The sequence below is a fragment of the Aegilops tauschii genome, chromosome 3, assembly GCF_002575655.3.
Source record: "Aegilops tauschii subsp. strangulata cultivar AL8/78 chromosome 3, Aet v6.0, whole genome shotgun sequence".
NCBI classification, from domain to species: domain Eukaryota; kingdom Viridiplantae; phylum Streptophyta; class Magnoliopsida; order Poales; family Poaceae; genus Aegilops; species Aegilops tauschii.
Window position 1 is genome coordinate 597,372,123 of NC_053037.3, and position 23,877 is coordinate 597,395,999.

The following is a 23,877-nucleotide window of genomic DNA, read 5'->3' on the forward strand; positions in this document are numbered from 1 at the left end:
TATTATCTTAAAATGATGTTTTTGAGCCATTCAATCGAGGCATTTACTATTGAGTTAATGCAACAAGAGAAAAATAGATAGAGGCTGTCGTTTTGGTGACTGCACGTTTGTGCACGAGCCCGGCATCCTCCATACCCATATCAAGTGTGCTTCATAAATGTTGGATGGTGATTACAAATATGGCGGCTCTGGTAGAGTTGCTATAAGAAGTGAAGCTAAATGTGTATATGAAAGTGTTTAGTGTATGGTGTACAACATTAATTTACTGCTCACGTTCAAACTATGTTTTCTGTTTTGTGTTTGTTTTTGCTGTTTTTATTTTGCGTTCAATTTCCTAAAGACGTAATGTTTTGTTAGTTCTTTCTGACTTTGTGTTGTTTAATACTAAGCAAATATATCAATCTTATGGGAAATAACTTAGAAGGTCAGTTACACAAATCCGCTTCGGAAAAGTCCATAGGTGTAGCATTGCTAGTAATTTTTTTTAACACTGCATATATTAATTAGGATAAAAGATTACAATCGTTCGTTACAAATTTTGTAACGCATGACGGGTCATCCCCATTTACCAATCCATAACTCTATGATTTGAACAAAACCTAGCAATCTCATAGGCCACGTTGTTCTTCTCTCAGTTGATTTCTCGTATAGTGCATTGATGACTTGGAGCAAGAACTCCTAACGCTTCTAGTGCTTCCTTCTTCGTGTCAACAAGAGCCGGCCCATCTAAGGCATTATTGACAAGTAATATTCCTGAACCGGCAGGCATTCTTCAGAACGGAAGGCTTATGCAAAGTGACTGAAATGTACAATCCTGCAATACAAGTCTGGTTCTCCGCTTCCTCCACAGTTGTGGAGCACGGCAGGAAGTCCCAAAATGAAGGGAGCACCACTCCGTCATAATCTCTTACTACCACATCAACGCTAGTAAGATTCTAAATTTAACCAAACACATAGAAAAAAAATATCATCCACAATACCAAATCATCCGCCATATATTTTCATAGTATAAATTGGATATCATATATATGGTACTTTTATCTATAGTTTCTTAAACTCAGAGAACTTTAAATTCTCCCTCTAGTACAAGGTCACTATCAAAAATATAATGTGCATCGATATGATGCCACTATCTCTTCTCTACAAGAATTAATTAGTTTTCTGCTTCGTACGACGGTGTTTATTAATGCAAATGTTGCATGCAGCCGTACAAAAAGAGGCACCACATGTACTAGCATGTTCAATTAGAGTGAAATTAAATTATGTGCGTAGAATTCCATACTATGTTAAAATTTGTGTGGAGAAAGAGGCACCACTATCTCTTCCTGGTTTGCCTTGGGAGTGGGGCTAGTGGGGAGTAACATAGACTAGTAACATATGCATGTCACTAGTCTATGTTACTACCTTTATAATGGGTAGTAACATATGGATGATAACATGCAAACCTTCATTAGTTGAGGTATAGATTCATTTTACCTCAGGGTGTGTTATGTTACAGTAACATATTATGTTAGCACAAGCATCTCTCTCCTCATTAACTCCATGCCACATAAGCAAAATTATCTTGGAATGTGTTATGTTACTACCTAAGTTACTCCCACTATGACTAGCCTGAGGAGAAATGGATAAGACATGTGCATCGCGGGGAGACGGAAGCATACGCGACAGCCCCTTGATTTTCTGAGCGAAAAATTCGATGACGTGGCTGCTCTCACATGCTCCAAGATTCACGTTGGATCCAATGGTCCAGGATACGTTCGATCCCAATAGCTAAAAATCTGACGTAAGATTTTGAGTGATTCTGACAGTTAAACACTACTAGCTAGTGAAACTGACAAGGCTCATTGCATTCACGAAATTAACACCCACCGACACAATAAAAATCAACGAATAAAAGCGAGTATACTGCATCCAGAACAATTAAAATCACACTTTTACGAGGTCCTTGATCATCATTTTTACTTTATTAGTACATCACGAACAAGCCAGGTCATTATAGATAACTTCTATGGAAAAAACTGGAAACTGATGGTGTGTGGACGACCTAGCCAGCCGCCACCTACCCAAAAACCTAGGGTTCCTCTGCCTTCCGTCAACGCCGGCGCCGGTTTGCCTCGTCTCACGTGGCCTTAGGGCCATGGGGGCGGAGTGGATCTCGACCCTTACCGGTGGGAGGGCTCTGTTTTTAGATTTTTTTTAAAGATTTGTTAGGTTTATGTCCTATTCGGGAAGGCGAGACGGCGGTGCCTCCTCGATGATGAAATACAGGTCTCCCCGCCTAGCCCCCGTTCCGGTGATGCGTCTAGCATCGTCGGTGGGTGTGTGAAGGTGTTTCTTCGGTGGATTTGTCTTTGATGAATTTGCTCGGATCTGTTCGTCGTTCGTCTTTGTTCGTGTGTCTTCAGGTTGGATCCTTCCTATCTACACTCTCATCGGTGGCGATTGCTGTTCTGGTGCGTTGGTTCTACGTTTAGCACGGCTACTTCCTGACTGCCTACTACAACAAGGCTTGCCCGGCTCCGATGAGGAACGGGGCGATGACAGCGACGCGTCTTCAGCTCACTTCAATGCTTATAATCATCGCTAGATGGTCTACGAATTGGGATGTAATTTTAATTATTTCTAGTGTTCGTTGTACTCTCATGATCGAACATGAATAAAACGGAAGTTTATCCCGCAAAAAAAGTACAACACCAATACCATGCAAGCTTGGCCGGCCGGCTACTGCTTTGGGAACTTGGACCTGATGGACTCCACCACCCCACCGTCGACCTGGAGCGCCCTGACCAGCATTTCCATGGGCATCGGCGGTGAGGCGGCGAACATCGCCTCCGCAATCACACTTACGGCCGTCGAGGGACGCAGACGTCCTGGAGCATGTCGGGGTCCAGCGATGGCACGGCGAGGGACAGGAGGACGGTGCAGGCGGTGAGAAGGACGGCTGGGAGCTGCATGGGCGCCATGGTAAAGTACTGCTCAAGAACTCGTGGTTGGTTCTGAGCTCTTGCAGATGATCGATGAGGATGGAAGCATGCAGCACATATACTTATAGTGCCGTGCAGCGTGATGGAGACGCGATCAATCGATGGACATGTGACGAAAAGTTAGTTGGATGTACGCTTTCTGTATCTGGCTTTGATCCATGGCAATCTGTTTTATACAAATTAAGCAAAGCAAACATCGATTAGAAATTTATGTCAGTGTAATGTGACCATATACACGGATGATAACATGTGGAGGTTAGACAGTCAGCAACCATACATCGTAATTTTCCCCTCATTTTGGAGATGATAATGAATGCACAATTGCTAAGCGGGAGAAGGGTACAAGATTACAGATCGATAGTCGAAGAACGACGCCGCATTTTTTTTGTTAAAGAAACTGTTGTTTTTGCCAAATGGATACCATTATTAGCAACTTTGTGATTACTATTTTGGTAACAAAACGATTTCTTGATTTTATCGACAAAACCACCAAGCTCCTAGGAAACCGAAAAAGAAGGCTCAATGCAACCATATGCCTCAGACTTGTGATATCATATATTTTCTCTAAATAGTTGTAACTCATGACCTAATTTTCCTCTCCCCGCAGTCACACCACATCAGGAAGTCATGCATGCAGTCATAAGTTACATTTATTGCATTGATCTATCCATGCAAACAAATGCCACCTCATCAATTCAAGCATGCCTTTCCTGTCGGGAAACAAGTCATGAATGTGAGTCACAAGTTTGGAGCAAATCTATGTACTTGATGCTTCACATTTTTATATAACATGGCCTTTCATTGAAGTTCAATCCAAAAGCTTTATTTTCTTATAATTATTTGGTCACATACTACATTTTTTTTAAACTGAGAACAATTGCGCGCGGTTGCTTTTGCACTAGCTATACTTATTTTCAGAACATATTTATGCATTTCTTATAACAAGCTTTCCGCAACAAAGGCGTGGAGTCTCTATCTAGTTGTGACAAAGTCGTGCCATTTCAAACAGAATGCCTCATTTCACCGTGGCACTTTTATTTCTTTTTCTATTATCCAAAAATGAAAAGACAGATCTAGTTATTAGTACGATATGTTAACTCAGACGCGTATTCATTATCGGCGTGCCAAATTCAATTTTTCTCAATTTTATCAATTTCAGTCAACTTCAAGTCATGACATGACAAGGTGGAGGGTGAGCCTGCAGAGGAAGAGGACGTGGGCGAGCGTTGGGTGCGGAGGCTAGAACCGTAGTGGAGTCGTTCTATGAGCACGAAGGGAGAAGGGGAAAACAGGCATGCGGACAAAAGGAGGCGGTCTATGCTGTCAGTATAGAAAGAGAATGTGTGGGTCACCATGATCTGTTTGGCAGACTGAAAACATAAGATCTTCCAAGACTGCTCTCAAATCACCTATTCACTCGAGTTGAATGAGCTGTGCACCCTGTGCTTCTAAGATCTAACCCAATTCTAACCGTATACATCGCTTTGGGCCATTGGATCTTCACGAGTAGATAGCCTGTATTTATTAGAGGGTTCTCTAAAGTTTAGTCCAAAGGATAAAACCAAATAGACAGCCAAAATTGTCCAGCTCCAGTTCAAACACATTTAGAGTTTTTTCTCTTACCAACTCATTGAACTAAAGATTTACCGGTTTAGTCTCTTGAAGGTGCTTATAGGGATATAGGGATAGGATGTGTGAGCATGCGTTCATAGCGTGAGTGTACGTCTGTTGTTTATAAGCATGGGATCTGCATTTGTATTGTGTTTCTAAAAAAACTGTTTAGTCAAGCACACTCTATGATTTTCCATGCTACCTATGTTTCATAAAGTTACATTTTGGTCGAACTCTCGACACAATCATTTCAAAAATAACAATTAATAAAATCTGGGGTAGTACATATATATAAACCAAAACCATGCATACATATATATCACCAGCAGGCCATAAGGAAAAAGCAACAGTAAACAGCGAAATGACAAAAATTGGCATAAACATCATAAATAAAGTATACAAAAGGTGTCGAGTAAATTCAAGTGCTGGGCATGGACATTAATAGTTGATTATATTACGCACGGCTCGACCATGCAGTCGTTGACATCGAGCGCCCTGGCTAGCACGTCGGCTGGAACCGGCGGCAAGGCAGTGTACAATGCCTCAGCCCACTTCTGCGTGCCCGGAAGCTGGCTGTTGAAGGCCGATATGGCGGCGGCGGGAGAACCGTTGTTGTTCCTCTGAAAGTGGACGAGGCCGCGTGGGAAGACAAACATTTCCCCTTTGCAGACGGTGCGACCGACAAACTTGCCGGTGGTGGTGATGAATCCAACGTCGAGGGAGCCCTCGAGGACGAGGAGGAGCTCGCTGGCCCCCGGGTGGGTGTGCGGCGGGTTCGCGCCCCATGGTGCGTAGTCAATGCGAGACATGGACACGCCCATGGTGTTGAGCCCCGGGACCTTGTCCACGGTCGCCGCCGTTACCACGGAGCCTGACGGGTTGCCGCCCGTGTTGCCAGGGACGGACAGCACGTCGGAGAAGAAGTCGTTCGCCGTCGTGCTCTCCGGCCTCTTACACGGGTACCCGTTCAGCCGCAGCGCTGCACATTCTGATCCATTCATTATCCATAGAAGCAAGTAGGAAAGATAGTGTACATGGACGATCACACTTACGGCCGTCGAGTGATTTGTAGTCGGCGACGCAAAGGTCCTGGAGCATGTCGGGGTCGCCAGCGAGGGCCAGGACCGCGGCGTAGGCGGCGAGGAGGACAGCCGGGAGCTGCTTGCTCGCCATTGTCAAGTACTGCTAGAATACTTGGTCTTCACTCTTTAGCTTAGCTGTGTGGGTGTAGCGAGTAGTTCTGCTAGCTCGACTAGTGAGAGTGGAGATGAGAATGGAAGCATGCAGCGCGCATGCACATATAGTGCCGTGCAGCGTAACGGAGACGCGACGGATGGACGTATGGGGAAATTAGTTGGACGTGGAGTACGGTTTTAATGTGGCTTCGATCCATGGCAATCTTTTGCATCCAAATTAAGCAAAGCATGTATAACTAAATGCAACCATCGTGTCAGTGTAATACGACCGTACGAACGATAACATGCATGTGGAGGTTGGACGTACAGTTTGGACATGACAATGCATGCCAAGTTTCTGAGTTGGGAGAAAGGTATATGTCACAGATCAAGGGTTTGTGGAAGAATGGTTACTTATGATTGTGGCAATGTACCCGTAAGTGGAGTGACTTATGATTGTGGCAATCGCACCATGGCACACATCATCAGTGGTTTTGTTACCAGTGGTGGCTGAAGTTTTTGTTGCCTATCAGTCATAATTTGATAAATGCTCTTTTACTGCAGAGTATACATCACATTTTGCATTGTAACCATGTTCTGTTGAATCTTCTTTTCTTAAGCATTATGTTGATATAGGCATGTGTCCACTTAAATAAAGACGAGAACAAAGAGAAGGCAACGACATGACCAAGAAACCGACTGAGAATAGTGTAATGGGCGACCTAAATTTAATTGTCTTTCTTTCTAAGACTTCAATGTATCTCTTGACTAACATCGATGTGTGAGTCACAAACTCACAATAATGTTGTCTTTGTCATGTGTGTCAAATGATCAATGTGAAATGATGATGTGAATGTGACATGCAATTGTATTTATAGTGATGTGTGCAGAGGATATAGCTACAGTTTGACAATTTTCATGTACCCTGAATCCTAGTTCACTGGAGATTCATCCACCTCATATAAATTTATAGCTCTTGAAGTTAATATTACAAATGACATATATAGAACACTTATTTCTGGCAGGTAAAGGAGATGAACATCTAGAGATGCACTCTGTGTGAGGCGGTTCAGCATGACGGCTTTAATGGGCTGATCTATCACTGGCCTACGTTGTCTGTCGGGTGGTACAACTGCCATAGATTGCCAAATTGCGAAAAATATGAACCTTTAGGAGAAAAGCAAGTAAACTACTTGGGAACTCTTGGAAGCACCATACTTAACTTTCCTATAGGGATTTATTGAAAACTCTCAAATCCCAAAAGCAAATTCCGGCATGCCCCTTTGGTCTAGTTATCTTGTCCCAAGATAGCCAATGAGCTTTCCCACGCTCTTTATCACTCCACATCAGAAGTCATTAAAGATATGAACTAGGTCAACAGAAAGGCATGCATGTGATTTTAAAACACCCACGCATATATTAGAGGACTGAAGAACTTATTCGATCAAAACTTGTTTGCCCCCAGAAGATAAGTATTTCTCTATCCAATTAGCTAACCGCTTCATAAACTTGCCTTTTATGCACCGAAACTTCTCCACTTTCATATTTCCCTCCAGAGAAGGTAAGCCCAAGTGACCCAAAGGCATCTGCTACCAGGCAAAACTTGGAGTCACGCTTTGAGAGCTAAAATGAAAAAAAGTTGGTTATTGACACTGCATCTACTACCAGGCAGAACTAAACACATATCTTGAAAGCTGTTATTAAGTGTTAGTTGCATGCATCCTCATTTCTTGTTTTTATCCAATAATAACAAGGATTTATTCCCAGAGAGATGGTGAGAAGTCACTAGAGCTTGTGTGCAAATCTTACACTCTTGAAGCGAGTACCTTGCAAAAACATCAAATACAAAGAGAGAAGTATAGAGTGATAAATGAATCAATTTGGGAAACCCCTCATGTGAAGGAAAGCAAGTCGAACATCTGGCTATGACAATGCATGAAAAACTTCACAGACGTAACACCTTGCATGATCACCAAGATAGTAGACAAACCCAAAATAGTAAGTATTCGTATACATAAATAATCAACACAATCATACCTCATCATGTCAGGTTTGTAAGCACAAAACTACGTTCCATCATCTATTCATCTTGGAACTCTAGTTGAATGGAGAGCATGAAATCACTAAAAGGCAATGAGTTTGAGTAAGAGATATTGTATCATCCAAAACAGGTATAGACTGTTCACCGTATTTATATTTATATTTACATCTGTATCTGTACCAATATAAAAAGACCAAAGAAGCAGATCCAACTAATCTCGGCGATCAAAGCTGGTCAATCCAACAACCGAGACTGCTCCAATGGCGAACACTTAACCTGTTTACATGCAATTAATATCATAAGAGATATCAATGCCAGTGCTAATCATATAATTAATGCAAAAATATTATCCTACCAAATATATACGTGCAGATAATATACTGCCTATTATTAACTATCATATACTCAGTTCTAAAACACATTTAAATGTGCCCTAAGTATTGCACATCTAAGTCATATACCATTGATTTTACATGAAGATTCGAGCAGACAATTTCTTTTGTCTTTTGTCTTTTTTTGTAGTGTTATTGGGCCACTTAAATGTGCAATAACCAGGGCACATCTAGATGTGCCCTAGACAACACCTGATATCTCCATGCTGCCTAATATCAATGAGCATTGCACGTACACATTTACTACACCCTCCTCCTCAAATTATAATAAGTTCTAACTTTTTTTTCTGAGTTGGATATATATAGACATGTTTTACTATGTTTGTTCACTCATTTCAGTGTGTATGTGGTCCATACTGACATATCCAAAACATCTTATATCATGAGACGGAGTATAGTAGATGTAAAGACCCTGTGTAGTAGGTACTCCTACTTTAATAAACTTGATGATAACATGATCGATGGCCGGACCGGTTGATCACCTGAGCAAGTTGGCTAACCAATTAGGTGTGAGAAGAGGAAGGCCCTCAGCTTTGGTGTACGTGAGAGGTTGGTAGAGCCAGCTACCCAAGTGATGTACGATGAGAGGCGCGACAGTGAGCAGTGTTACTTTTTTTTTCGGGCCAAACAGTGTTGCTTGATACGCTAACTGTCGGGCAAATGATCGTATTATCCATGCAAACTAGCACACATGCAATTTAATTATATCAGTGTCAGAAAATGACACAGATTTTAATTGTTCAACTACATGCATTTTCTTTTCTTTATCACGTGATTTATGATACTGTACATATTATTTTGCATAGCTATTTCGCATAAACATAAATACCTGAGGTGGACGTGAAGCCAGCCCGTCGATGGGTTTTCAGCCACCCTAGCTGTTGTTGTTTTTTCCCCATTGATTGTAATTTTTTGTTGCTAGCTTACCAAGGTGGCCGCTTGGTAAGCTAGCTTTTGTTTTATTGTTCTCCTTCGGCATTTCAAACATAGATCCGAATCTTTTTGCAAAAATATAATAAAAAAATTCAAGCTTCGGGCCCGGATCTTGTTTTCTTGTTTAACCTCAACTGTTTACTTGCCGGTGCCTCATATTTTCCACTCCAGGCCTTAAATGGTTTGGAGGGTATGTGGATGTAGCACGTCACTTGACTGAAATCCTCAAAAACAAAAACAAAAAGTTTTATGCCCCATGAACTATGCACAAATCTTATCAATTACACCCTAGGTCCATAAATAGTAACATTCTAGAAAGTGTGTGTACTCAAACCTTTGTATTATGAAGACGAATAGGTTCAGGGGAGGCATTTTGGCTCCCAGGAGCATTGCTCCCGCATGAACAGTAACTAGAGAAAATAGTAATTATTAAAAAAAAACTGATTTTTCAGCAGATGTTCGTGTTAGTGTTGCAAGGATCCTTGACATTTTTCATCTAAAAGGAGCAGCAATGCTTCGTCAGTGACAAAAAACAAATTTGGGGTGACATTTGGGGTTAACAGTTGGTGTTTAATTTGTTTTTTTTTCACAGGCCAAAATGCTTACCATTTTTCCTAAAAAAATTTAGGTAGCACTTGGGTGTGACTATGAACACTTGGAATTTTTTTTGGAATTTTTTTTTAAATTTCAAAAATCATTTTCATGCGCAAGAGCATGTGCACCCGGAAGCCAAACTTGATTTCGAAATAGGTTCTCCCTATATCTTATATTTTATAAAGTTTATAAGTTTTTCTAAAATGTTGAACTTTTTGTTTATCTTTGATCAAGTATATAGAAAAACTATCATCATCTACTATACTAACTTAGGATCATTATGGTTATCATGAAATATATTTTCATTTTTTATTTATTTAGTATTTTATTTGCTGATAGTTTTTCCTGTAAATTTGAGCAAACATGAACAAGTTCAACTTTTCAAAAGCCAAATAAACCTAATAAAAAGGAATGATGGGAGTATGACATGATTTATACTAGTAAGATCAAAATACAACCCTCGCAAAAAGGATACAAATTCTAGCCAAAAAAACATGAAAAATATTTCCACAATCCGAACTATTACCTAGTTAGTTGAGATATATCAAAATATCAACCAATTTTCTCGTATGTTTAGCACAAGAATTACCTTTGCCCTAAGAGAGAACTGAAGGACGAATCACAAGACAAAATCTCAGGCGATTGCCTTATGAAAATCTCGGTCAACTGAGCAATAGCAAATTTTATTAAACAAAGATTCCTGAGTACATAATGGCCCACTGGATGTTGTTATACAACTGAGGTTGGAACTAAGCATAAGAAGGATTTTAGCCTTCACGTTAATGCTCACTCGGTAGTTAAAATGCATTTTATTTCTGCTTCACAATGTTTCGAAACAAAATATCATGGACAAAAATAAACGAATAGCCACTTACATATACTTTTAGAGAAGGGGCCAAAGGCCAGAGAGCTTAATATTTATTGGGGATAAAAGCTACAACCAACAACTCCAAAATCTTCCAGCTAACCGGTACTTACAATATAGTGTACATGTTCAAGATGCATCAAGTTGTTGTTATGTGGACACATATGGTTATAATTTTGCATACAATCTTACGTCAGTATATTAACTAACATAATTTATACTTGAAGTTTTTGACACATTACAAAGACTTTTTTAGATATTGGGCAGACACGTGAAAAGTATGCTTTGGAACGATATGCAAATGTGGAACTCCACCAAAATAACACCAGCTATACTCGATGTGCTACAATGAATATATGAAAATTTTGATCCACTAAGATTTTTTTTCAAATTTGTACATGGGACAAAAACCCACCCAAACAATATTTCTAGCAGACGAAAGGTGAAGGCTCAACCTTGCGGTCCCGATTCGTCGCAACACAGCGAAACTTTGAAATAAAGTCTTGGGAGATCGACAAAGCGTGGGAAATTGACTATATCTTGTTCATTGCCTAAAAATATCATGAAATTCAAGCAATGAGGCGCATTAATTCACCAATAATGGACACATACAAATTAATCACCAATAGGTTAACGAAAAAAGCAAAAATTAATAGTAAAACCGATGAGGCCCATCTCAAAACATGCACCGACACAAAATAATCAAAATATATAAAAGATAGTTTCCAGCAAATGAACTAAAATTGCACTTTTATGTGCTCCTTCGTCATTATTAGCAGCACGTACACACGTAGAGCTGAGCCAACCATATCTTCTCTTCACGCTCTTCTCCACGGCTCTGGCCACCTACGTGCAAGCTCAGCCCCCTCGGCCAGTAAGATCAAAATAAAAGCCTCACAAAATGGATTACTACCAGAGAAACCATGAAAACTATTTCCATAATCCAAAAGTTATAATTTTTCTACCAACATGGATTGCAAGAGGAGGAGGGGGGGGGGGGGGGGGGGGAGGACATCGCCCCCACCCTTTGTATATTCATTGAAGAAAAATAACTTGGGTGCTCGTATTTTGGTCCAGATCTTCTTCCCTTGTTTAACCTCAACTGTTTAGTTGCCAGTGGCCCGTAATTTTCACTCCACGCCAGGGTACTACCGCCTTATGGCGATGCTGCAGCCATATCTTCTCTTCACACTCTTCTCCGCGGCTCTGGCCACCTACACGGTGACGTGCAAGCTCAACAATCTTTACCTGTAAGATCAAAATAAAACCTTCACAAAAGGATAGATTACTACCAGAAAAAACAAGAAATACATTTCCATACTGCAAAATTTATATTTGTTTTACTTACATGCATTGTAGGAGGGAAGGGGGGGGGGGGGGGGGGGCACCGCCCCCATCCTTGGTATATTCATTAAAGAAAACCAACTTGGGGGCTTGGATTTACGAAACTACACTCATTTGCCTCACCCCCACCCCCGCCACGCAAACATTTTATGTTCTTACTTTTGACCCCTGGCATTCTCAGCGGGGTCTGCCACTACTGTATAAACAACATCATTTCTGAGGAACATAATGATAATTCTTTTTTCTCAATGTAATCGGGTTTATAGGGGCCGTATATTACCTAGATGGTTGAGATATAACAAAATATCAACTAATTCTCACGTATGGTCAGCACAAGAATTACCTTAGCCATCAGAGAGAAATAAAGCAAGAACCGCAAGACAAAAACTTGGCCGATTGCCTTATGAAAATTTTGGTCAACTGAGCAATGTAAAAAAATTATTAATCAAATATTCCTGAGCACATAACGGCCCAGTTGAATGTGCATAAGAAGGAATTTTAGCCTTCACGTTAATGCTCGCTCGATAGTTAAAATGTATTTTGCTTCTGCTTCACAATATTTAGAAACAAAATGCCATGGACAGAAAGAAACGAATAGGTACTCACATATACTTTTAGAGAAAGGGCCAAATTAACGCCAAAGAGCTTAATATCTATTGGGGATACATGCTACAACCAACAGCTCAGAAACCCTCCAGCCAACCGGTACTTACAATATAGTGTACATGTTTAAGATGCATCTAGTTGTTTTTTGTTGGAGGACACATATGGTAATTTTGCATACAATCTTACGTCACTATATTAACTATCATAATTTATACTTGGAGTTTGACACATTTCAAAACCTTTTCTAGATATTGGGTAGACACGTGAAAAGTATGTTTTGGAACTAAATGCTAATACGGAACTCCACCGAAATAACACCAGTTATACTCGATGTGCTACGACGTACATAAGAAAAGATCGATCCACTGATAGTTATTTTGAACTAAGGTGTACATGGGGCAAAAACCCACCCGAATAATATTTCTGTTAGACCAAAGACTAAGGCTGAATACTGCGAGCCCAACTCATGGCAACACAGCGAAACTTTCAAATGAAGTCTTGGGAATGGATCTGCAAAGAGAGTGAGACAGGGCGACAGACTATATCTTGTTCATTGCCTAAACGTATTATGACAATTCAAGCAATCAGGCACATTCATTCACCAATAATGGACACATACAAATTAATAACCAGTAGGTTCGTGAAGAAAAAGCAACAATTAACAGTAAAACCGACGAGGCCCTTCACTAAACATGCACCGACACAAGATATTGTCAAGCAAATGAATTAAAACTGCACTTTTACGTGGTCCTTCGTGTTTATTAGGAGCACGTAAGCACGTAGACATGCATGCATGCTGTTTACTTTGGCGGGAACTTGGACTTGATGGCCTCCACCAGGCCGCCGTCGATCTGGAGCGCCCTGGCCAGCACGTCGGTAGGAACCGGTGGTGAGGCTGCGAACATCGCTAGGGCGAGGGACTGCGTGCCCGGAAGCTGGCTGTTGAAGGCCGAGATGGCGGCGGCCGGCGCGCCTCCGTTGTTCTTCTGGTAGTGGACGAGGCCGCGGGGGAAAGCGAATAGCTCGCCCTTGCAGACGGTACGGGCGAAGAGCTTGCCGGTGGTGGTGACGAAGCCGACGTCGAGGGAGCCCTCCAGCACGTAGATGATCTCGGTCGCGCGTGGGTGGGTGTGCGGCGGGTTCACGCCCCACGGTGCGTAGTCCACGCGCGACATGGAGACGCCCAGCGTGTTGAGCCCCGGGAGCTTCTCCACGTTCGCCGCTGTCACCGCAGAGCCGACCGGGTTACCGGTGTTTCCCGGTAATGCCAGCGCGGCGGAGAAGAAGTCGTCCGCCGTCACGTTCTCCGGCCTCTTGCACGGGAATCCGTTCAGCCGCAGTGCTGCACAAATACATACATGCATGCATGCATTACTTTCTATTCAGGCATGATCTATTCATGTGCACACGAAGTATGGATGGAAGAGCTAGCACAACTTACGGCCGCCGAGGGACTTGTAGTCGGCGACGCAGACGTCCTGGAGCATGTCCGGGTCGCCAGCGAGCAACGGCGCAGCGAGGGCCAGGAGCGTGGCGCAAGCGGCGAGGAGGACGGCGGGGAGCTGCTTGGGCGCCATGGTCGAGTGCTGCTTAATTGACTACTGGTTGGTTGGTGCAGCGCTAGGTCGTTAGCCGTGTGGTGGTGAGGTAGCTGAGGCTGACTGGATGATGATGCAAAGCAAGGGGTGCATGTTTTTATAGTGCAGTGTAGCGTAAGGGGGACGTGATCCATCGGTGGTTGATCGATGGACATGTGAGGAAGTTAATTGCACGGTTTCTCAAAGGACGATGCATGCGTGCTCTACCATTTTAGCTTCAGATTAGGGATCTCAAATTGTCAATCAATATACCATTTGTGTCATGCGTGTACTCTTGTGGTCAGAGAGGGATCTACTGTAAGATGGAGGAGAAGTTAGGTATCGCACTTAGCCACTTACGGGTGATGCGTTCATCAACGAAAATAGTTTATAGGTTTCTCAAGGTAGGGATATTTCAGGTCTCACGAAAATTTTCGACATTTCAATTTCCAGCAAATTTTAACCAACTTGAATTCACTTTGAATCTAGCCAGTCTAATATTTCAAGGTACAAAATTTGGTACTCAGGTGAAATTACCTGTGCACCTGAAATTTTGTTCGATTTGTAGCTTATTTTCAAATATTATAATTATAAAAAAGGAGTTTTTGTGGAAGGCAGGGCAATGCGAAATGCCCAAAATATAGCTTGAATAAGAATGGATAGATAGACGTTTTTTTTTACTTCTCAAATAATTACTGTATTGCATGCACCACAAAATCACTCTAAAGTTGAAACTAAGAGAAAAAACCAGACATTAATTGTACTCCAGCAGTAGTTAATAAACTGTGTCATTGCATGAATTTTTTGTATTGCCAACGCCCTATTTACATGAGCATGCATGCGTCGATGATCGGCTAAATCAAGACACATTTCCCCGGTTGTCCTCTAGAAGATCAATCAAAGCGCTGTCCACCCAGGTTGAAGCCTTAGAATTTCGATAGGTGGTCATATTTTTTTGAATTTGTTTAGTTTAACGACTTTATTCTTTCAGTGGTAAGCAACAATACTTCGTTTGTCTCAAGACACTCTCGAAAGAGCTCATAGAGATAGGATGTGTCTGACTTGCGTTCATAGGTATGAATGCGTAAACATATCTGTGAGTGTTTACATCTGTACTGCGTTGCTATTTTTATTTTTTTTCCAACAGCACAGGGTTCATTTTCCGGCAACTAGCTAGCTTGCTTGCACGTCAGATTGAATTAAACGGATGCGTGTAAGGAGGAATTGTGGCATCGATCGATCTTTTCACCACGAGATCTGAACTACTCCCTCCGTTCCTAAATATAAGTCATTTTAGAGATTTCAAATGGACTACCACATACGGATGTATATAGACATATTTTAGTGTGAAGATTCACTTATTTTGCTTCGTATGTAGTCACTTGTTGAAATCTCTAGAAAGACCTATATTTAGAAACGGAGGAAGTAGCTACTGTTAAAGTATGATTTTGTATAGCTAACCACGCGTATTCCGTTTGTATACGGTTGTACATATATGCGTATAGGATTATTTCTTGGTCTCCAAGACTTGTAATCTTGCTATATATATATGAGCCGATCGTCCCTTGAGAGGCGTCTTCCCTCAAACTGATTCTCATTTATATGGTATCAGCCTTTCTTTCCTAAAACCCTAGCTTCCGCCGCCCCACCCTCAACCGCCGCCGCCCTAAACCCTAGGCGCCGCCGCGGTTCCTCCCACCTTCCCAGATCGCCGCCATGTCCACCTCCGCATCGTCATTGTCCATGCTCGGGGCGCAGACCTCCGGGACCCTCATCAACTCCACCTCCGCCGCCACCGCCGCTGCCACCGCGCCCGCCCTCACGTCGCCGGCCTCCCAGGCCGTCCACGTCGCCAGCGTCAAGACGCACGTCCCCGTCCTCGACCTGCAGCAGTCCAACTACGCCAAGTGGCGCATGCTCATCACCGTCCTCCTCGGCAAGTACGAGCTCATGGATCACATCTCCGCCGTCACGCCGCCGGACGCTCGCACGGCCGAGTGGCAGCGCCAGGACTACGTCGTCCGTTCGTGGCTCTACGGCTCCATCAGCGACGACATCCTGGACACCATCATGGCCCAGGATCAGACTGCGTACGACGCCTATGCGCTGATCCGGAACCTCTTCCTCGACAACCAACTCACCCGGGCCGTCTACCTCGAGGCGCAGTTCCCGGCCATCGTTTAGGGCGACCTCACCATCACCGCCTACTGCCACCGCCTGAAGGCCCTCTCCGACACGCTGGCAGACGTGGGGCAGCCCGTGCAGGACCAGACCTTGGTCCTCACATGCTTTCGGGGCCTCAACCCGCGCTTCTCCGACATCACCACCCTCGTCACGATGCAAGTTCCGCCTCCGACCTTCCTGCAGACGCGCTCCATCCTCCTTCTGCGCGAGAACCAGCTCGCCAACACCGTTCCCGGTGGCTCTGTGCAATCTCAGGTCGCTCTCTACGGCAACACCGCCGGCTCCTCCACCGGCGGCAACCCAGGCGGCCACGGCAACTCAGGCGGCCACAACAGCAACGGTGGCCGCTGGTCGAAGAAGAAGAAGAACGCCGGCGGGGGTGCGGCCAACTCCAACACCACTCACCCCCCGCGGCACCCGGCCCGTGGATCTGCTTCAACCTGTACACCGGCCAGACCCAGCCGATGCAGCCCGCCTGGCGCCCTTACGCCGCCCCGGCTCCTCCCACCGGGGGCGCTGGCATCCTTGGGCCGGCCCCGCGGTCCGCCGCACTAGTGCCGCCGCCCCGCCAGTCAACCTGGGTCCCCCCAGGACAGGTCGCTTACACGACCCAACTGGCACCGCTGCACGGTCAGGCCTGGGGCACTAACTCGCTACCACCTGCGGCGCCGTACAACCCCGGCCCGGCAAGGGACTGCTCCGCCCTCGTCGGCGCCCTGAACGCCACTGCCGGCTCTCCAGCCGCCGGCCCCTCTACACCAGGCGCATGGTTGATGGACTCCGGCGCAACCTCGCACATGGTCTCCGACCCTGGTATACTCTCCACCTCCTCATATCCTCCCCCTTCCCTCCGTGTAACCGTTGGCAACGATCCTCTTCCCATCACCGCCACCGGCCACGTTACTCTCCGCACACCTAGCCACACTTTCCATCTTAACAATGTTCTAGTTGTTCCCGATATCATCAAAAATCTTCTTTCTACTCATCAGTTTACCATTGATAACTCCGTTTCTGTTGAATATGACCCGTGTGGTTTCGCGAGATTATTCGCTGCAGTAGCCCCGGTCCATCCACGAGTTCTTCGCCAACACCACCACCACCACCTCGCCATTTGGACTCGTCGCCACCACCACCGCATCGGAGCTATGGCATCGTCGCTTAGGACATCCGGGTCGTGACTATGTCACATTTATCATCAGAATTTGCTATCCCATGTAATAAAAGTACTCAAGTGTGTCATGCATGTCAGCTTGGCAAGCACGTGCGTCTACCGTTCTCTAGATCATCCACATTTTGTGTCGTTCCGTTCCAATTACTTCATTGTGATTTGTGGACATCACCCGCTGCTACTAAATCTGGCTTTAAATATTATTTGGTCATTGTCGATGATTTTTCTCATTTTATGTGGACCTACCCACTCCGCCAGAAATCCGACACATGTGATATTCTCATTAACTTTGTCGCTTACGCACACATACAATTCAACCTTCCGGTCGTGTCTTTCCAAACCGACAACGGCACTGAGTTTGTTAACTCCACCTTTGTCGAGTTCCTTGCCCGCAACGGCACTCACCTACGCATGTCTTGCCCGTACACTTCTCCTCAAAACGGCAAGGCTGAGCGTGCTATCCGCACCCTCCTCTTCCAGGCTTACATGCCTCCTTCTACTGGGCCGAGGCTCTCACTGTGGCCACCTTCTTACTTAATCGCCGTCCTAGCCAAGCCCTGCAGTTTCGCATCCCATATACCCTCCTCTACCAACAAAAACCCTCCCTCTTTGACCTTCGCGTCTTCGGGTGCTTGTGCTACCCAAACCAATCCGCCACGGCATCTCTCAAACTGGCTCCGCGCTCCACTGCGTGCGTGTTCCTCGGTTACCCTACATCACATCACGGCTATAGATGCCTTGACTTGTCATCCCGCCGCGTCATTATCTCCCGTCACGTCGTCCTTGACGAAAACACCTTTCCCTTTGCCACAGATCGCACCGACACATCCCCGGCCGACCTCGACTTTCTGCTCGACCTCGCCGCCACGCACCCGGCTCCCGCTGTCATCACAACCCCACCGGGCCAGCCCAGCATGGCGCCGGCCTCCCCGGCCCAGCCCACTATTCATGGCCCGGCCTCCCCACCCCCCACGCGCATCACCGACACGCCTGCCTCACCCGCGCCCACGCCACCCGCGTCCCCCGGCCGGTCCCCTTCACCACCACCACCGCCACCCCTCCCCCTCCCCGTCGCTCCCGTAGCAGTACCGCTCCTGCCATCAACACTCACACCATGCTCACGCGCGCCAAGCATGGTATAGTTCAGCCGATTGACAAACTCAACCTGTCTGCCGAGCACTCCGTCATCTCACCTATTCCTAAAACCTATCTCTCGCTCTTTAGGACCCTCTTTGGCGTGCTGCTATGTCCGAGGAGTACGATGCTATCATTCAGAACCGCACTTGGTCTCTGGTTCCTCGTCCGGTTGGTGCTAACGTTGTTTCAGGCAAGTGGATCTTCAAGCACAAGTTTGGCGCTGATGGTGGTCTTGCTCGGTACAAGGACAGGTGGGTGGTCCGTGGATTCTCTCAGCAGCCTGGTATTGACTACGACGAGACTTTTAGTCCTGTTGTCAAACCGGCTACGATCCGCGTTGTGCTCAGCATTGCCGTCTCCCATGACTGGCCGGTTCATCAGCTGGATGTCAAGAACGCTTTCCTCCATGGCGATCTTGATGAGGTGGTTCATTGTGAGCAGCCGCCCGGCTTCATCGACCCCACGCGGCCTCAGCATGTCTGCCTGCTTCACAAGTCCCTCTATGGGCTTAAGCAAGCGCCCCGCGCGTGGTACCAGCGGTTCGCTCATCATGCTCATCGCCTTGGGTTCATGGCTTCCCAGAGCGACGTGTCTCTGTTTGTGCTTCGGCACGGTACCGAGATGGCCTACCTGCTTCTCTACGTTGACGACATCATCCTCACCGCCTCCAGCGCCGGGCTTCTCCAACACATCACCGACCAGCTCCACCGCGAGTTCTCCATGACCGATCTCAGGGACTTGTCCTACTTCCTCAGGATCTCGGTGTCCCGCTCTACTTCGGGGATGCTTCTCTCACAGCGTCAGTACGCCATCGACCTTCTTCAGCGCGCCGGTAAGATGGACTGCAACCCGTGTGTGACGCCCATCGACAGTCGTTGCAAGCTCTCTACCGATGAGGGTCCCCTCGTCACTGATGCTACTGAGTACCGGAGTTTTGCCGGGGCGCTTCAGTACGTGACACTCACCCATCCCGACATTGCTCATGCCGTTCAGCAAGCGTGCCTCTACATGCACGCTCCTCGGGAGCCACATCTCAACCTCGTCAAGCGGATTCTTCGGTATGTTCGTGGCACTCTCGACCTCGGGCTTCAGCTTCACTCCACGCCTGCCTCCTCGCTCACCGCCTACTCCGACGCCGATTGGGCCGGCTGCCCCGACACACGACGCTCAACCTCTGGCTACTGTGTCTATCTCAGCGACAACCTGGTGTCCTGGTCCTCCAAACGCCATGCCACAGTATCTCGCTCCAGTGCCGAGGCGGAGTACAGAGCCGTGGCTCATGCCGTGGCTGAGTGCTGCTGGCTTCGCCAGCTTCTTCTCGAGCTTCATCGTCCCCTTCCGTCCGCAACAGTTGTCTTCTGTGATAACGTCAGTGCTGTTTACATGGCTTGTAACCCGGTCCAGCATCGCCGCACGAAGCACATCGAGATCGACATCCACTTCGTTTGTGAGAAGGTGTCTCTCGGTCAGATTCGGGTTCTTCATGTGCCGTCTTCGCAGCAGTTTGCCGATATCATGACGAAGGGCTTGCCGTCACACCTCTTCGAGGATTTTTGGTACAGTTTATGCGTTCGCCCGACGCACAAGCTGCGGGGGCGGGGGGGGGGGGGGGGGTGTTAAAGTATGATTTTGTATAGCTAACCACGCGTATTCCGTTTGTATACGGTTGTACATATACGCGTATAGGATTCTTTCTTGGTCTCCAAGACTTGTAATCTTGCTATATATATATGAGCCGATCGCCCCTTGAGAGGCGTCTTCCCTCAAACTGATTCTCGTTTATAGCTACTAGTTGCAATTTAATTTGACCCGGACATATCGAGCGTACAACTACAAGGTATAGTGACTGCATGCAGCTTGCACGTCTAGGTACATTAAACTTGAGTGATCACTTCATTACGATTTGCCAGCTACTGCAGTCAGGACAGGCTCAACTTCATTAGGAAAGAAGGATTAAACTGACGCTGTAGTAGTCAAGGCGTGGAAGGATTATACTAACGTAAGTATTGGATGTGCCGTACGTAAGGACATGGGTATAGACATGCATGCACACCCATTTTCTTTCAGAAAGAAAACCTCATTACTCTCTACCATGCAAACAAACAAAAAAACTCATTACTCTGATTTGATCTCTGTATAATTAATTAGTTCTTTCAGCCCCACTTGAGCGAGTTGGCGGATTAAGGTTCCCCTGCCGCCAGCTTTCTCAATCCCCTTCCGATTCCCTCCCAACCTCTGTCTTTCCCCTTCCCAAAAATGTTAGGCCTTCCATACCGACCCCCTACGTACTTTGGGCCGGACGTGTTCCTACGTATGAGATCCACCCAGGCCGGCCCCAAATTGAGGGGTCGGGTAGGGGAGTCCGGACATTCGCCGCGTCAGCTCAACAGCCGGGCCCAGCCCCCAATTTTAACCAGCCACCACCCTCATTATGAGTCACTCAACTCTGATTGTCTCAAAAAAAAAAGTTACTCAACTCTGCTTCCCTCCAAAGATCCTAGCCACCACCTACCACTTAGTCACCGGCCTCCTCCCGACGCGATGAGAAAGAAGATGACCGAGGAGGAGCGCAACCAATGCTAGATGATATAGCTGCCCCATGCCTATCACTTGACCATGCCGCCGCCCTGCCGCAACGATTGATCTTGCAGGAGCTCAGACTCCAATCCGTGGCAGAGCAGACACATTACCACTGCTTGCTCGTTCGTCCGCTGGGCCTCACCGTCACATGTCGCCAAGGCCCTTGTCCTCCACGGCGCTGTATGTTATTAACGAAAGCCCTTCGATGGAGTCAACGTCGGCATCGCCGGTGCCCTTGGAGGCCATACCTATGAGGTGACCGTCCGGTTTGTGCGCTAGGCCTTAATTTAGACTAGTATAATATTTGTTAGTTTGGATGTAATGTATCGAACTCGTTAAATCTTGTCTAGTTTTCATGTAATATTTCAAATTCCGTTAAATTTCTTCTGGTTCTGTTTCAATTTCATATCTGAAAATTTTAAATTGGAAGATTTGCGGGGGGTGGGGGGGGGGGGGGGTCGGCGTGGGTGCCAGAATGCAGCATTCTTAAATCTCCTATTTATCCGCGGACAGACGTGCGGGCGCCGGCCCTCCAATGGTTGGTAGCGAGGGCGACCGCGGTGGCAGGCAGCATTCTTCTTTTTATCCTTTTTCTGCTTGTTGGATTGCGTTTTCTAGTACTGCTGATGAGCACCATGTATTCGGTTTCGGCTGTCCGATGTTTCATCCTGCGCTGTTCTGTACCATGTAGGTTTGCTTAATATACGCATGCATTAGTTGCCAACTTGCTCAAATCGGCGTACGGATAGAGACGAATTGTACAGCCGTGCGTGCATCAGTACTCTATTTGGCAGCTACCTGATCTCTTGTATCCACATGGATCGTACGTACAAGGTGTACTGACTGCGTGCAGCACATATGTCTTGCTGAGAGGAACGGAATGCATGTAAGAGGCAGCCAATATTAGGAAAACCAAACTCTTAATATTGACCGATAAAACTCTGCATAAGTTGGACTGCCTATATAGTACAACATATGCATGGAACAAAACTACATCATTTTATATTCTAGGCCATTGGATCACCATCCAACGGACATGATCGCGGCACCACCTCCTCATCTTCAACCTCATTATCTTCTTCCTTCGGCACGCCCCCCACCTGCCCCACCCTAACCGCCTGCCTCCAGCCCCGCAGTCGACGGGGGCTGCCGCATACCGCCCCATCCTCCCCTCGATCTCTCCTCATTGCCGTTGCTTACCGTCGCCACACCATCCCTCTAAGTCCCGCCGATCTGTATCAACACCGAAGGGCAATGACCCCCGTACCCCCTCGAACCGCACTTGTTAACATGTTTCCTTGTTTTCAACTAAATAAATTATCCAATTAATCTACCTTTTTACATGTGTAACCATGTAAAAATGGTCAATTTCAACATGCATGATTGTATTGCTCATCATGTTAAATATATATTATGACGTATAATCGTAAAATAAATATATATTACGATGTATAATCATGACAAGGCTGGTTTCAAAAAGTTTGCTCTCCCAAGCCGGAGGCCCAGAGGTGGCACCAAGCTTTGCTCAATGCATGACGGCAATGGACGTGGGAGGAAGAAGATTTCGACACCCGTAAAGCTTTGATTGTAATTTTATAATTGTGTATGGCTGTTCGTAAGTTCCTATGATTCATAATAATGGCCTTAAGCCTTTTCGCAAAAAGAAAACGCAAATAATATATCATGGGTGATGATTGGATATATCATGCATGCATATACTATGTGACAATCTAAACATCGACAACAGTGTTAAGACACACCCTGCAAAAGTCTTTCAAACAGATCTCAAATCCGTTGCTCTCTTTGTGTGGTCATATGTGTGCATGCATATAGTATGTCTGATGTCACCAACCTTCATTAAAGCTAAAGTGCAAGATTTTATTAATCCCAGCTGGATGGTGGCATAGCTGAATATGGCTAGTCTCAGCCACCATTTACGGCCGGATATAAATAAACCGTTCCGTGCCTCGGCCGGTATATCTCCGGCCAGTACGTACGTACTCCGTGTAGGACAGTAGGAATACGATTCATTCGTGATGCGTATTGATTAGAATTAGTTACGTACGTAGATGTGCATGCAAGCGCGCTGTACACAAGCTAACTATGCATGCATGAACAGCAGGAACGTACGTACGTGCATGAGATATCGAGATCGAGATAAGATATGCCTTCTCGCAAAAAAAAAGAAAAAGAAAAGAAGAGAGAGATAAGATATGCCGCTTCATTGGTTGCCCTATAAACATGAGCGGAGTGGTATATAGGTAGCCAGCTACGCCATCACATTATGATGACCATTAATCACTAATGACTACTGTACTACGCTGTCATACGCTATTTGTGTGAGCAAGAGAGAGCGCCATGTTAATGGAAAGTACGCAGGCATATGCTTATTCGGACGTGGCTTTGGTGTCTCTTAATGTGCAGATGGATGTTTAGTCTTTCTTGCACGTCAGCGTGCATCAATGGAAAATAGTTTGCATCCAAATTAAGCAAAGCAAAATTGGAAGGACACTATCTTTAATGGTTTGACAACGAAATGTAAGTCCTTTCACATGACCGTGCGACAACATATGGAGGTTAGACATTTCACAACTGAGCTTGAAAAAATAAACAGAGAACAAACGGCAGCAGAACTCACAACACGCACGTAGTGTTTTCGATTTCGGCCCAAAAAACGAATTGCAGT

The 23,877-nt window shown here is 45.6% G+C and overlaps 2 protein-coding genes across 2 annotated transcripts; both read right to left on the reverse strand.

Annotated features, from left to right (window-relative positions):
- Positions 1-4,843: 4,843 nt before the first annotated feature.
- On the reverse strand, positions 4,844-5,856 carry LOC109763065 (germin-like protein 1-3). The gene is made up of 2 exons (XM_020321929.3): positions 5,648-5,856; positions 4,844-5,574 (listed from the first exon to the last, which is right to left on the reverse strand). The coding sequence occupies exons 1-2, from the start codon at positions 5,766-5,768 to the stop codon at positions 5,045-5,047; spliced, it is 651 nt and encodes a 216-aa protein (XP_020177518.1). The 5' UTR covers positions 5,769-5,856; the 3' UTR covers positions 4,844-5,044.
- A 7,264-nt stretch (positions 5,857-13,120) lies between these two features.
- Positions 13,121-14,231, reverse strand: LOC109763064 (germin-like protein 1-3). The gene is made up of 2 exons (XM_020321928.2): positions 13,987-14,231; positions 13,121-13,887 (listed from the first exon to the last, which is right to left on the reverse strand). Exons 1-2 carry the CDS (start codon positions 14,120-14,122, stop codon positions 13,346-13,348), a joined length of 678 nt encoding a protein of 225 aa, XP_020177517.1. The 5' UTR covers positions 14,123-14,231; the 3' UTR covers positions 13,121-13,345.
- Positions 14,232-23,877: the final 9,646 nt, after the last annotated feature.

Excerpts from the sequence above, each read along its gene's own strand:
- LOC109763065 (XM_020321929.3), bottom strand. The coding sequence starts at position 5,768 with ATGGCGAGCAAGCAGCTCCCGGCTGTCCTCCTCGCCGCCTACGCCGCG. Across the intron at positions 5,575-5,647 it reads CTACAAATCACTCGACGGCC|CGCTGCGGCTGAACGGGTAC; the intron begins GTAAGTGTGATC and ends CAGAATGTGCAG.
- LOC109763064 (XM_020321928.2), bottom strand. The coding sequence starts at position 14,122 with ATGGCGCCCAAGCAGCTCCCCGCCGTCCTCCTCGCCGCTTGCGCCACG. Across the intron at positions 13,888-13,986 it reads CTACAAGTCCCTCGGCGGCC|CACTGCGGCTGAACGGATTC; the intron begins GTAAGTTGTGCT and ends GTATTTGTGCAG.